General features: G+C 50.4%; 1 protein-coding gene across 1 annotated transcript in view; it reads right to left on the bottom strand.

The window, feature by feature from the left end:
- LOC116985360 (trafficking kinesin-binding protein 1-like) overlaps positions 1-16,324 on the bottom strand; it is a 94,249-nt gene that overhangs the window by 47,769 nt on the left and 30,156 nt on the right. Inside the window, exon 3 of the mRNA XM_033040110.1 lies at positions 2,799-2,943. Within this exon, the coding sequence (XP_032896001.1) occupies positions 2,799-2,943 (145 nt within the window). The remainder of the gene's footprint in view (positions 1-2,798; positions 2,944-16,324) is intronic.

Here is a 16,324-nt window from a genome sequence, read left to right on the forward strand (position 1 = left end):
CACTACCCGACACACACCAGGGACAATTTACATTTACAGAAGCCAATTAACCTACAAACCTGCACGTCTCTGGAGTGTGGGAGGAAACCGGAGCAGCCGGAGAAAACCCACGCAGGTCACGGGGAGAACGTGCAAACTCTGCACAGATGGCACCCGTGGTCAGGATGGAACCCGGGTCTCTGGCGCTGTGAGGCAGCAGCTCTACCCGCTGCACCACCGTGCCACCCTGATGTAATCACTGAAGGCAGAGTGCCAATGATTCTCCAACACATGGGCGGATTTACTGTGATCACCTTGAAGACAGGTGTGCTGGCAACTCCAACCAACCCTGACATTCAAACAACCTCCAAGGCCAGCCTCTACTTTAAACAAACAAAACGTGGATGTTATTCCCACACATGACAACTACACTTTTCATTAGTTTACAAGAATGATCCCAGGAATGAGTGGGTTAAATGTACGATGAGCGTTTGTCGGCGCTGGGCCTGTACTCGCTGGAGTTTAGAAGGATGAGGGGAAAATCTCATTGAAACAGCAAATCGTGAAAGGCCTGGATAGAGTGGATGTGGAGAGGATGTTTCCACTAGTGGGAGAGTCTAGGATTAGAGGACACAGCCTCAGAATTAAAGGATGTTCCTTTAGGAAGGAGATGAGGAGGAATTTGTTTAGTCAGGGCGTGGTGAATCTGTGGAATTAATTGCCACAGAAGGCAATAGACAATAGGTGCAGGAATAGACCATTCGGCCCTTCGAGCCAGCACCGACATTCAATGTGATCATGGCTGATCAACCACAATTGGTACCCCGTTCCTGCCTTCTCCCCATATCCCCTGACTCTATCTTTAAGAGCCCTATCTACCTCTCTCTTGAAAATATCCAGAGAACTGCTTCCACCGCCCTCCGAGGCAGAGAATTCCACACTCACAACTCCCTATGTGAAAAAGTGTCCCAGCCTCAACTACTACCTCCGGCAGCTCGTTCCATACACCCACCACCCTTTGTGCGAAAAAGTTGCCTCTCAGGTTCCTATCTTCCCCATTGCTCTACCTATTGGGCGAGTTTGACTTGATTGTAGAACCTTCCATAAGGTCATAACATTTGGACAGGCACGTGGACAGGAAAGGTTTAGAGGGAAATGGGCCAATCGCAGGTGTGGGACTAGTGTAGATGGGACACGTTGGTCAGTTTGGGCAAGTTGGGCCGAAGGGCCTGTTTCCATGCTGTATGACTTCATAGGTTCAGAAGTGATAGGGGCAGAATTAGACCATTCGGCCCATCGAGTCTACTCCACCATTCAATCATGGCTGATCTATCTCTCCCTCATAACCCCATTCTCCTGCCTTGTCTCCATAACCTCTGTCCACCAGAAGCTAGGGTGTCGTCCTAATCTTCCAACCCACCCATTGACAACAATGCACTTGAACGCTGTATTCGGCACTCTGGAATTGTTGTCTTTGTCCAACTAGTTGTACCTGTTGGTCTTGTGAATGCCTGAGAATGTCGTCATATATAAGGCAGACAAAAATGCTGGAGAAACTCAACGGGTGAGGCAGCATCTATGGAGCGAAGGAATAGGTGACATTTCGAGTTGAGACCCTTCTTCAGACATATATAATATAATCTGACTTAATGGATGGCATGCAAACAAACGCTTCGCTCTGAACCTCGGTAACGCAACATTAAATACCAACAGTCCATTCATCACATTGTTTACTGGAGAGGGCACAAGGAACTGCAGGCGCTGGGATCGAGCAAAACACAAAGTGCTGGAGTAACTCAGCGGGCCAGGCAGCATCTGTGGAGAACATGGATAGGTGACGTTTCACATAGTGCTGGAGTAACTCAGCGGGTCAGGCATCATCTGTGGAGGTTGCAGCATATGAGCAAGAAGGGAAGGCTCGGTATTTGCACCTCTAATACATAGAAGATACATAGATAACAGGTGCAGGAGTAGGCCATTCAGCCCTTCAAGCCAGCACCACCATTCAATATTCATCCACAATCAGTACCTTGATTCCTTTAGGCCTAAGAGCTAAATCTAACTCTCTCTTGAAAACATCCAGTGAATTGGCCTCCACTGCCTTCGGTGGCAGAGAATTCCACAGATTCATAACTTTCTGGGTGAAAAAGTTTTTTATCATCTCAGTCCTAAATGACCGACCCCTTATTCTTAAACTGTGACCCCTGGTTCTGGATTCCCCCCAACATGGGGAACATGTTTCCTGCCTCTAGCCTGTCCAATGCTCTAAGAATGTTATACGTTTCTAGAAGATACCTCTCATCCATCTAAATTCCAGCGCATACCTGTCGTTGTAAGGCGGGGGAAGGGCCAGGTAATGCTATTGCTCTGCATGTTGCTGCCTCCAGCTCGCTGTTGCTTTGACAATAAACAATAGGTGCAGTAGGCCATTCGGCCCCTCGAGCCAGCACCCGCTCAAACACCCACCCACCGCCTGCGCTGCCTTTTGCAAAATAACCTCACAACGATTTGCAGCAAGGAACCTAGTACACGTCTGAGGAAGGGTCTCGACCCCGAAGCGACGGCCATTCCTTCTCTCCAGAGACGCAACGTGGCATGTCCTGTCCTGCTGAGTTACTCCAGCATTTTGTGTTCACCTGTGAGAAAGGAACTGCAGGTGCTGGTTTGCACCGGAGATAAACACAAAGTGCTGGAGTAACAGCGTGCATTATTTTGTGGGAGAATGCAAGATGCATTACTCTGGGGAGAGTTGCAGGGGATGTTGCAGCGTTGCCGGGGAGAGTTGCAAGGGGATGAACATGCAATGAATGCAAGGTTACCTTCGTCCAGCAGCCGCCACTGTGCGGGGTGATGGGGCTCCGGCTCCGTGTCGGTGTCGGCGCGGGGAGGAGAGGGAGCCCGGCCCGCAGCCATGCCGGGGCGAGGAGGGAGACAGGCCGGGCTGCAGCCGTGGCCATGCCCCCCCTACACAGCACAGCGATGCAAAGCCTGCCTTGCACAGTACAGCACCGCCCTGGCCCCACAGTGTTGCCCTGCACGACGTAGCAACGCCCAGCACAGCGATGCACAGCCTGCCTTGCACAGTACAGCACCGCCCTGCACGACGTAGCACCGCCCGTACCTACAGCGATGCAAAGCCCTGCACAGTGCACAACCCGACCCAGCACAGTGTTGCACCGCCCTGAACAGCCTTGCATCACCTACAATGTTGCACCGCCCTGCAGCGTTGCACGTCGGCACCGCCCGGGAGCGGGTGATTGACAGGTGTCCCGGGCCGCAGCACCCACAGACACTGCGCAGACTCCCCAACTCCACACACGTAAATGCAACGTTTTAAACCCACGCAGCCCATCGCTGCAACAAAGGGTGCATGCTGCAACAAAGGGTGCATGCTGCAACAAAGGGTGCATGCTGCAACAAAGGGTGCATGCTGCAACAAAGGGTGCATGCTGCAACAAAGGGTGCATGCTGCAACAAGGTGTGCATGCTGCCTGAGAGAGTGCTTGCTGCTTCAGAGGGTGCTTGCTGCTTGCGAGGGTGCACGCTGCATGAGAGGGTGCTTGCAGCAAGGGGTGCATGCTGCTTGAGAGGGTGCATGCTGCTTGAGAAGGTGCATGCTGCTTGAGAAGGTGCATGCTGCAGCAAGGGGGGTCCATGCTGCTTGGGAAGGTGCATGCTGCAGCAAGGGGTGCATGCTGCATGGGAGTGCACGTGGCTGCAGCAGAGTCGCAGCGCCCGGGGCCAGTCAATCACCGCTGCAACAGCTCCTGCTATGGGCAGCAACTACAGATGTGGGCAGCAGCTCCAGCTATGGGCAGCAACTACAGATGTGGGCAGCAGCTCCAGCTATGGGCAGCAACTACAGATGTGGGCAGCAGCTCCTGATGTGGGCAGTGGGGGCTGCTGTTCCCGTGGCTTAATAGCAAAAAATAGAATAACATAATGCAGAATGGCAATCAACGTGGAATTCATTGCCACAGAGGGCTGTGGAGGCGAAGTCAGTGGATATATTTAAGGCAGAGATAGATAGATTCTTGATTAGTACGGGTGTCAGGGGTTATGGGGAGAAGGCAGGAGAATGGGGTTAGGAGGGAGAGATAGATCAGCCATGTTTGAATGACGGAATACATTTCTTCCCATAACCTCTGACACCCGCACTAATCAAGAACCTATCTATCTCAGCCTTAAAAATATCCACTGGCCTCCACGGCCATTTGTGGCAAAGAATCCCACAGATTCACCACCCTCTGACTAAAGAAATTCCTCCTCATCTCCTTAAAGGAAAATCTTTTAATTCTGAGGCTGTGACCTCTGGTGCTGGACTCTCCCACTAGTGGAAACATCCTCTCCACATCCACTCTATCCAGGCCTTTCACTATTCGGTAATTTTCAATGAGGTCCCCCCTCATCTTTCTAAAGAGTTAAATAGAGCTCTTAGGGCTAACGGAGTCAGGGGATATGGGGAGAAGGCAGGAACGGGGTATTGATTGGGGATGATCAGCCATGATCACATTGAATGGCGGTGTTGGCTCGAAGGGCCGAACGGCCTACTCCTGCACCTGTTGTCTATGTATCTATGTAAACTCCAGCGAGTACAGGCCCAGAGCCGACAAACGCTCATCACCCACCCATTCCTGGGATCATTCTAGTAAACCTCCTCTGGCCCCTCTCCAGAGCCGGCACATCCTTCCTCAGAAATGGGGCCCAAAACTGTGGCCCCTGGTTCTGGACTCCCCCAACATCGGGAACATGTTTCCTGCCTCTAGCGTGTCCAAACCATTAACAATCTTATATGTTTCAATAAGATTCCCTCTCATCCTTTTAAACTCCAGAGTATACAAGCCCAGCTGCTCCATTCTCCCAGCATATGACAGTCCCGCCATCCCGGGAATTAACCTTGTGAACCTACGCTGCACTCCCTCAATAGCAAGAACGTCCTTCCTCAAATTAGGGGAGGGACCAAAACTGCACACAATACTCCAGGTGTGGTCTCACCAGGGCTCTGTACAACTGCAGAAGGACCTCTTTGCTCCTATACTCGACTCCTCTTGTTATAAAGGTCAACATGCCATTCGCTTTCTTCACTACCTGCTGTACCTGCATTCTTACTTTCATAGACTGATGTACTGATGAATGTATCAGCATTTGTGGTGTGGTGGTGCCTAATGGCAGCGGCTCGACTGCAGTCCGTCTGTCTGCTAGTCCCCTTCAGTTTTCTCCTCAGCATATAAAAGGCATGCTCAATTGGGTTCAGATCGGGTGATTGGCTTGGCCACTCAAGAATTGACCATTTTTTAGCTTTGAAAAACTCCTTTGTTGCTTTAGCAGTATGTTTGGGATCATTGTCTTGCTGTAGAATGAACCTCCGGCCAATGAGTTTTGAGACATTTTTTTGAACTTGAGCAGATAGGATGTGTCTATACACTTCAGAATTCATTATGCTACTACCATCAGCAGTTGTATCACCAATGAAGATAAGTGAGCCAGTACCTTCAGCAGCAATACATGCCCAGGCCATAACACCCCCACCACCGTGTTTCACAGATGAGGTGGCATGCTTTGGATCCTGGGCAGTTCCTTCTCTCCTCCATACTTTGCTCTTGCCATCACTCTGATATAAGTTAATCTTCGTCTCATCTGTCCACAAGATCTTTTTCCAGAACTGTGGTTGCTCTTTTAAGTACTTCTTGGCAAACTGTAACCTGGCCATCCTATTTTTGCGGCTAACTAGTAGTTTGCATCTTGCAGTGTAGCCTCTGTATTTCTGTTCATGAAGTCTTCTGCGGACAGTGGTCATTGACAAATCCACACCTGACTCCTGAAGAGTGTTTCTGATCTGTCGGACAGGTGTTTGGGGATTTTTCTTTATTATAGAGAGAATTCTTCTGTCATCAGCTGTGGAGGTCTTCCTTGGCCTGCCAGTCCCTTTGCGATTAGTAAGCTCACCAGTACTCTCTTTCTTCTTAATGATGTTCCAAACAGTTGATTTTGATAAGCATAAGGTTTGGCTGATGTCTCGAACAGTTTTATTCTTGTTTCTCAGTCTCATAATGGCTTTTTTGACTTTCATTGGCACAACTTTTGTCTTCATGTTGAAAAACAGCAATAAAAGTTTCCAAAGGTGATGGAAAGACTGGAGGAAAGACTAGGTGCTGAGAGCTCTCTTATACCCGCATTAAGGAGGCAATTAAACACACCTGAGTAATTACAAACACCTGTGAAGCACCTCAACAACTTTTCGTTTGACTCCTCCCATTTCCTCCGAATCCATGGCGTAGCTATGGACATGCGCATGGGCCCCAGCTATGCCCGCCTCTTTGTAGGGTACGTCGAACAATGCTTGTTCGAGGCATACACTGGCCCTATCCCCGAACTCCAGCTCAGCTACATCGATGACTGCATTGGTGCTACCTCCTGCACCCACACACAACTCACTGACTTCATCCATTTCACCACTAACTTCCATCCTGCACTCAAATACACCTGGACCATTTCCGACACTTCCCTACCGTTTCTAGACCTCACTATCTCCGTCGCAGGTAACAGACTACAGACCGACATCTACTACAAACCCACTGACTCCCATGGCTATCTGGACTACACTTCTTCCCACCCTGTTTCCTGTAAGGACTCTATCCCCTACTCCCAATTCCATACTTGGGCATCATAGATGTCCTCATTCTTTAGGGAACGGGGGTTCCCCTCTTCCATTATATATGAGGCTTTCACTAGGGTCTCCTCGATATCCCACAGCTCTGCTCTTGCTCCCACTCCCCCCATTCGTAACAAGGACAGAGTCCCCCTTGTCCTCACCTTCCACCCCATCAGCCGTCGCATACAGCATATAATCCTCCAACATTTTCGCCACCTCCAACGGGATCCCACAACTGGCCACATCTACACCCCCTTCTGCTTTCCACAGAGACCGTTCCCTCCGAAACCCCCTGGTCAAACTCGTCCCTTCTCACCCAAACTACCCCCTCCCCAGGTACTTTTCCCTGCAACCGCAGGAAATGCAACACCTGTCCCTTTACCTCCCCGTCGACTCCGTCCAGGTGAGGCAGATGTTCCCTTGCACCTCCTCCAACCTCATCTACTGTATCCGCTGTTCCAGGTGTCAACTCCTGTACATCGGCGAGACCAAGCGCAGGCTCGGCGATCGTTTCACTGAACGCCTCCGCTCAGTCCGTATTAACCAACCTGATCTCCCGGTTGCTCAGCACTTTACCTCCCCCCCCATTCCCAATCTGCCCTTTCTGTTCTGGGCCTCCTCCATGGCCAGAGTGAGGCCCAGCGCAAATTGGAGGAACAGCACCTCATATTTCGCTTGGGTAGTTTACACCCCAGCGGTATGAACAATGACTTCTCAAACTTCAGATAGCCCTTGCTTTCCCTCTCTCTCCATCCCCCCCCCCCCCCCCCCCCTTCCCAGTTCTCCCACCAGTTTTACTCTCCAACTACATTCTTTATCTGTCCCGCCCCCTCCCCTGGCATCAGTCAAAAGAAGGGTATCGACCCAAAACGTCGCTCATTCCTTCTCTCCATGCACGCTGCCTGTCCCGCTGAGCTACTCCAGCATTTTGTGTCTGCCTTCGGTTTTACCAGCATCTGCAGTTCTTTCTTAAACACAAACCAACCTCCCTTCCATTGACTCCATCTACACCTCACGCTGCCTCGGCAAGGCCAGCAGCATAATCAAGGACCAGTCTCACCCTGGCCACTCCCTCTTCTCCCCTCTCCCATCGGGCAAGAGGTCCAGAAGTGTGAAAACGCACACCTCCAGATTCAGGGACAGTTTCTTCCCAGCTGTAATCAGGCAACTGAATCATCCCACCACAACCAGAGAGCAGTCCTGAACTACTATCTACCTCATTGGTGACCCTCGGACTATCTTTGATCTGACTTTGCTGGCTTTACCTTGCACTAACGTTATTCCCTTATCATGTATCTGTACACTGTGGACGGCTCGATTGTAATCATGTATTGTCTTTCCGCTGACTGGTTAGCACGCAACAGAAGCTTTTCACTGTACCTCGGTACACGTGACAATAAACTAAACTGAACATTTGACCATAAACTAGAGGTGCCATATCTTGCCAAACATAGAAGTCTCCACTGAAATGCCTTCCCAAGAAAGTGGAACGAGGCAGAATCTCTCCGCAGGCGATGAGCAGGGACATATTATTAATTTTTATTAAACTTTACTTCAGACTCAAGTTCCAGACAAGGGATAACATTACATAAAATAGAAGCTTTTCACTGTACCTCGGTACACGTGACAATAAACTAAACTAAATACAGCCCCACTTGCCCCTCTCCCTTTCCTGTTGTCAAGATTTACAAGGATGTTGCCAGGACTAGAGGGTGTGAGCTACAGGGAGAGGTTGAGTAGGCTGGGTCTCTATTCCATGGAGCGCAGGAGGATGAGGGGTGATCTTGTCGAAGTGTACAAAATCATGAGAGGAATAGATCAGGTAGATGCACACTCTTGCCCAGAGTTGGGGAATCGAGGACCAGAGGACATAGGTTCAAGGTGAAGGAGGAAAGATTTAAAGCGTCATACATCTACACTAGTCCCGCCTGCCTGCGTTTGGTCCATATCCCTCCAAACCTGTCCCATCCATGTACCTGTCTAACTGTTTGTTAAACATAGGGATAGTCCTAATCTCAACTACCTCCTCCGGCAGCTTGTTCCATGCACCCACCACCCTTTATGTGAAAAAGTTACCCCTCAGATTCCGATTAAATCTTTTCCCCTTCACCTTGAACCAGGCTGAACTTTAAGGGCCCCCGTTCTCTCCCTGGCTCCCCGTTTACTCTTATACACCTGTGGCATCTCCAGGGATTTATCTTCATCTCATCCGTCAGATCTAGTCCAGCCGGTAGAATCAAATACAATGGCTCAAATACAATACCTGCCCTGTCCACCCCATCAAGCTTTCATCTTTCATAAGGCCACCTCTCATTCTTCTAATCTCCAATGAAAACAGTCCCTTCCTGTTTAGTGGACAAAATCATGAGGGGAATAGATCGGGTAGACGCACAGAGTCTCTTGCCCAGAGTAGGCGAATCGAGGACCAGAGGACATAGGTTCAAGGTGAAGGGGAAAAGATTTAATAGTTCATAATTTCATGTGATAGGAGCAGATTTAATGGGAATCTGAGGGATAACTTTTTCGCACAGAGGGTGGTGGGTGTATGGAACGAGCTGCCGGAGGAGGTAGTTGAGGCTGAGACTATCCCAACGTGTAAGAAACAGCTGGACAGGTATATGGTTAGTAGACACAAAATGCTGGAGTTAAGGGCCTGTCTCACTTTCACGATCTCTGCCGAGTTTGCCCTTGATTCATACTTGCAGCATGGTCGTCACGAGGTTGTAGGTAGGTCGTAGGTAGGTTGTGATGCTAGTCGTAGGTACTCGTGGCATCAAGTAGGTCGGGCCGTTTTTCTAGCATCATGAAAATTGTCCACAAATAAAAAAGGTTGAGAATTAGGTTGTGAAAGTGGGACAGGCCCTTAACTCAGTGGGTCAGGCAGCATCTGTGGAGAGAAGGAATGGGTGACGTTTCGGGTCGAGACCCTACATGGATAGGACAGGATTGGAGGGATATGGGCCAAACACGGGCAGGTGGGACTAGGTTAGATGGGACATGTTGTGGGCAAGTTGGGCCGAGTGTGGGCAAGTTGGGCCGAGGGGCTTGTTTCCTCATTCATTGACTCTATAATAGATACAAGGAGGATATTCGCCTCTTAGAGAGTTGTGAGTCTTTGGAATTCCCTAACCCAAGGTAGTTCAAACGTTGTACGTTCCTTGTTCCTGCACTGGGACCCAGACCTGCTTACACCACAACCCATTAGTGTCATAGAGTTACGGAGAGAGGCCCTTCGGCCCACTGCGTCCATGCACACCACTTTGCCCCATCCACCCTGGCCCCATTTGCATCTGTTAGGCCTGTAGCCATCTATCGCTTGCAATTCCACGTGTCTGTTAGATGGAGCAATAGACAATAGGTGAAGGAGTAGGCCATTTGGCCCTTCGAGCCAGCACCGCCATTCAATGTGATCATGGCTGATCATCCACAATCAGTACCCCGTTCCTGCCTTCTCCCCATATCCCCTGACTCCGCTATCTTTAAGATTAGGGGAATATGGGCCAAACGCGGGCAGGTGGGACTAGTGTAGATGGGACATGTTGGCCGGAGTGGATAACTTGGGTCGATTGTGGCTGTTTCCACGCTGTATCACTCTACGATAGATACACGGAGGAAGTTCTGGAAGGGTTGTAACTTTTTGGAATTCTCCAGCCCAAGGCATCTATGGATTCAGAGACACTGAATATGTGGGAGCTTTGGAGACGGTACAGACGAGGTTCACCAGAATGATACCGGGATTAGAGGGTTTCAGCTACAGGGAGAGGTTGGACAGACTTGGGTTGTTTTCTCTGCAACGTCAGAGGTTGAGGGGAGACCTGATAGACGGGTACAAAATTATGGAAGGCGTAGATAGGGTGGGCAGTCAGAAACTATTTCCCAGAGTGGAGATATCAAAGACCACATGACGTGGAGTGATTCAGAATGGAAACAGGCCCTTCGGCCCAACTTGCCCACACCGGCCAACATGCCCCATCTACACTAGGCCCACATGCCCGCATTTGGCCCATGTCCCTCTAAACCTGTCCTATCCATGTACCTGTCCAAATGTCTTTCAAATGTTGTTATAGTACCAAATACCGTGAGAGGAGCAAAGTTTAAAGGAGATGTGCCAGGCAGGTTTTTTTACAGTGGGTGGAGGCAGATACGATAGCGGTGTTTAAGAGGCTTTTGGATATGCGCAGGGAATGGAGGGATATGGATCACATGTAGGCAGAGGAGAGTTGGTCTTGGCATCATGTTGGTCTTGACATTGTGGGCCGAAGGGCCTGGAGTATTGTGTGCAGTTTTGCTCACCTAATTTGAGGAAGGACATTATTGCTATTTAGGGAGTGCAGCGTAGGTTCACAGGTTAATTCCCGGGATGGCGGGACTGTCATATGCTGAGAGAATGGAGCAGCTGGGCTTGTACACTCTGGAGTTTAGAAGGATGAGAGGGAATCTTATTGAAACATATAAGATTATTAAGGGTTTGGACACGCTGGAGGTGGGAAATACGTTCCCAATGTTGGGGGAGTCCAGAACCAGGGGCCACAGTTTAAGAATAAGGGGTAAGCCATTTAGAACGGAGACGAGGAAACACTTTTTCACACAGAGAGTTGTGAGTCTGTGGAATTCTCTGCTTCAGAGGGCGGTGGAGGCAGGTTCTCTGGATACTTTCAAGAGAGAGCTAGATAGGGCTCTTAAAGATAGCGGAGTCAGGGGATATGGGGAGAAGGCAGGAACGGGTTACTGATTGGGGATAATCAGCCATGATCGCATTGAATGGCGGTGCTGGCTCGAAGGGCCGAATGGCCTACTCCTGCACCTATTGTCTATTCCTGTGCTGTACTGTGTTCCATGCGTACATTCAAGGAGGGGATTGGCAGAGATGAGGTCGGCAGTCACGGGGTGTGGGAAACAGTGGAAGGTGATCTGGAGACCAGGACTGGATCAAACATGATGGTTTGGAATAGTGCCAGAGGATGCTGCCAGCACTGGGTAGTGGTGTAGAGCAGAGGGATCTAGGAGTACAGGTGCGTGGTTCCCTTAAGGTCTAGTCGCAGGTAGATAAGGTGGTCAAAAAGGCTTTTGCCACTTTGGCCTTCATCAGTCGGAATATTAAGTATAGAGGTTTGGAGGTCATGTTGCAGTTGTACAAGACGTTGGTGAGACCACATTTAGAGTATTGTGTTCAGTTCTGGGCACCATGTTATAGGAAAGATATTGTCAAGCTGGAAAGGGTACAGAGAAGATTTACGAGGATGTTGCCAGGACTAGAGGGTCTGATCTATAGGGAGAGGTTGAGTAGGCTGGGTCTCTATTTCTTCTAACCTTTCTGTCCTGGGCCTCCTCCATGCCCAGAGTGAGGCCCAGTGCAAATTGGAGGAGCAGCACCTCATATTTCGCTTGGGTGGTTTACACCCCTGCAGTATGAATATTGACTTCTCCAATTTCAGGTAGTCCTTACTTTCTCCCTCCTTCCCCTTCCCAGCTCTCCCACAGCCCACTGTCTCCACCTCTTCCTTTCTTTTTCCCGCCCTCCCCCCCCCCGACATCAATCTGAAGAAGGGTCTCGACCGGAAACGTTGTCTATTCCTTCTCTCCATAGATGCTGCCTGCCTCACCCACTGAGTTTCTCCAGCATTTTTAGTCTGCCTTCGATTGTTCCAGCATCTGCAGTTCTTTCTTAAACAGGAGGATGAGGGGTGATCTTATAGAGGTGTACAAAATCATGAGAGGAATAGATCGGGTAGACGCACAGTCTCTTGCCCAGAGTAGGGGAATCAAGAAGCAGAGGACATAGGTGAGCGGGGAAAGATTTAACAGGAACCTGAGGAATAACATTTTCACACAAAGGGTGGTGGGTGTATGGAACAAGCTGCCAGAGGAGGTAGTTGAGGCTGGGACTATCGCAGACAGGTACATGGATAGAACAGGTTTAGAGAGATATGGGCCAAACGATGGCAGATGGGACTAGTGTAGGTGGGACATCTTGGTCTTGGTGGGCAAGTTGGGCTGAAGGGCCTGTTTCCACGCTGTTCAGTTCAGTTTAGTTTATTGTCACGTGTACCGAGGTACAGGGAAAAGCTTTGGCTGCGTGCTTATCCAGTCAATGGAAAGATAACACACGATTACAATCGAGCCGTTAACATACATGACGCGTACAGATACATGATAAGGGAATAACGTTTAGTGCAAGGTAAAGCCAGCAAAGTCCGAACAAAGATAGTCCGAGGGTCACCAGTGAGGTAGATAGTAGTTCAGCACTGCTCTCTGGTTGTGGTAGGATGGTTCAGTTGCCTGATAACAGCCGGGAAGAAACTGTCGCAGACACACAGGGAGGAACACAGAACCGACACACAGTCACATCGCAACCTTCACCCACACCATCCCCAAACACAGGCAGAGTCAATCAATCCAATCCCAGTCATAGAGTGATACAGCGTGGAAACAGGCCCTTCGGCCCAACTCGCCCACACCGCCCAACATGTCCCAGCTGCACTAGTCCCACCTGCCTGTGCTTGGCCCATATCCCTGATAACAGCTGGGAAGAAACTGTCCCTGAATCTGGAGGTGTGCGTTTTCACACTTCTGTACCTCTTGCCTGATGGGAGAGGGGAGAAGAGGGAGTGGCCGGGGATGAGACTGGTCCTTGATGATGCTGCTGGCCTTGCCCAGGCAGCGTGAGGTGTAGATGGAGTCAATGGAAGTGAGGTTGGTTTGTGCGTGCGATGGTCTGGGCTGCGGTTTCACTGACATGATTCATCATCCATCTGACCCATTGAAGAGTTAACAAGCCACTGGTAATCCTGCTCCTGAATAACGTCACACATGGGGAAGTATTATATGAGATGCGGAGCCCAGCCCAGCCCAGCCCAGTCCAGCGCAGCCAACTATTTGCGTACTAACCACAGAAGCAGATCTACAATCACACATTGCAATCGCTCCACACTTACACCTCCGCTCCTGCAGCAACAGTTCAGTCCTGAACTACTAGCTACCTCATTGGTGACGCTTGGACTATCCTTGATCAGACTTTGCTGGCTTTGCCTTGCACTAAACGTCATTCCCTTATCATTTATCTGTACAATGTAAATGGCTCGATTGTAATCATGTATTGTCTTTCCACTGACTGGTTAGCACGTAACAAAAGCTTTTCACTGTACCCTGGTACAGACAATAAACTAAACTGAACTGAACTGCAGATGCTCGTTTAAAACGAAGACAGACATAAAGTGCTGGAGTAACTCAGCGGGTCAGGCAGCATCTCTGGAGAGAAGGAATGGGTGACGTTTCGGGTTTGAAGAATGGTCTCGACCCGAAACGTCACCCATTCCTTCTCTCCAGAGATGCTGCCTGACCCGCTGAGTTACTCCAGCACTCTGTGTCTCTATGTTGGTTAGAGTTGCCCCACGATACAGATTCAAACCCCTCTACACAATACCTGACCCACATTGCTGGAGGTAATTTTCACTGAATTATATAATACTCATTTAAAGCAAAATAAATATTTTTTTAGACTTGGGAGAGACAGCATGGAAACAGGCCCTTCGGCCCACAGCGTCCACTCCGACCATCAACCACCCTGTACACTAGTTCTATCTTACACACTCGGGACAATTTACAATTTATAGAAGCTAATTAACCTACACACCTGCACACTGTATCTCTAAAGTGAAATATAAAGCTCGGCACCAGGCCCTTCGGCCCATCGATCACCTCTTCACACCAGTGAATAACATCCCACTTTTTCATCCACTCTGAACACACTATTTACAGAGGGGCAATTAACCTACAAACCCGCACGTCTTTGGAGTGTGGGAGGAAACCGGAGTGCCCGGAGAAAACCCACGCAGGTCACGGGGAGAACGTACAAATTCCGTACAGACAGCGCCCGTGGTCGGGATGGAACCCGGGTCTCTGGCGCTACAGTGAGGCAGCAGCTCTACCCGCTGCGCCACTATATTGAGAGCGAAGTGTGTTTTCAATGTCACCACACAATGTAGGACGATACATTCCGAGCTTGAGGTGGAATTTGTGCCACTGATATTGCGGTTGTTATATTCAACTGGATCAAGATGAGTGAATCTGTTTCTGGGGAATGGCATTGAAAGTGTGGCCTAAGTTACTCCAGTTTGCAGTCTGTTACTCCACGTCAGGCACCGTACACGAGTGACAGTCTCTCTTTCTCATTCCGGCCGGCACACACAAACCCCAGATAGACAGTCCCTCTGGTTCCTATTAAATCTTTCCCCCCTTCACCTTGAACCTATGTCCTCTGGTCCTCGATTCCCCTACTCTGGGCCGGAGACTCTGTATCTACCCGATCTATTCCTCTCATGATTTTATACACCTGTATAAGATAACCCCTCATCCTCCTGCGCTCCATGGAATAGAGACCCAGCCTACTCAACCTCTCCCTGTAGCTCACACCCTCTAGACCTGGCAACAACCTCGTAACTTCCTCTGGTTCTCAATTGCCCTCTCCTTGGGGGTAAAAGACTCTGTGCGTCTACCCGACCTAATGCTCTGATTTAGTGCATGGCTGTACGATCACCCCTCATCCTCCTGCGCTCCAAGGAATAGACGTGCTCTCAGCGCCACAAGAGCTGGGATTGAGGTTAAACCAGCTCTGCATCAGGACATTCTGTCAATGAAAACCGCAGCAGCAGCAGCGTTCCACTGAGCACGGAACACAGACACACACACACACACACACACACACACACACACACACACACACACACACACACACACACACACACCCTCACACACACACACACACACACACACACACACACACACACACCCCCACACACACACACACACACACACATACACACACACACACACACACACACACACACACACACACACACACACACACATACACACCCACACACACACACACACACACATACACACACACACACACACACACACACATACACACACACACACACACACACACATACACACCCCATCTCACTGCCTCAGCCCAGCCCCAGCTCAACACAAAGGCATAATTACCGTCCGTACACTCCTCATAGTACCAGTCCAACTCAAAGTAATCCTCCTTCACAAATCTCTGCATGCCCGTCGGCAGCTCCACGCACACACACACCACACACACAGCGGCTCACATGGAGACCGGGGGAGGAGCGTCAGGTAGGCGGGTGCCCAGCGCACGGTACTGGGGCACAGGGTGGCAGAGTCAGGGAGGGAGGGAGGGGGAGAGAGGGAGAGGGGGGAGAGAGGGAGAGAGGGGGAGAGGGGGGGGAGAGGGAGAGAGGGGGGGGATAGAGAGGGGTAGAGAGAGAGAGGGGAGGAGAGGGGGAGAGAGAGATAGGGAGAGAGAGATAGGGAGGGAGGGAGGGAGAAGGGGGAGAGGAGAGCCGATGTACAGGCAGATTGAGAGGGGAGAGGAAGGCATGACCAGCGTGTAGCTGGAGCAGAGCCGGTGGTGACTGGGCTGCACAGAGTGGGGGGAGAGAAGGAGAGAGGGAGGGGATAGTGTGAGGGGGGGAGTGTCGGCTGCCCCAGTGGGGACGGGGGCTGAGAGTGGGGGAAGCGGTGGGGGGGGGGGGGTGCGAACTATCGGGTGTCTCTGCATCACTGCCTCAGGCACCAGCGCATTACCCGTTGCCAGGGCAACCATGCAGAGATGATGCAACCGTGCAGTTGTCACCCCCGGCAATGCAAACCCACACACCC

This window comes from Amblyraja radiata, chromosome 2, assembly GCF_010909765.2.
Source record: "Amblyraja radiata isolate CabotCenter1 chromosome 2, sAmbRad1.1.pri, whole genome shotgun sequence".
In the NCBI taxonomy this organism is placed as follows: Eukaryota; Metazoa; Chordata; class Chondrichthyes; order Rajiformes; family Rajidae; genus Amblyraja; species Amblyraja radiata.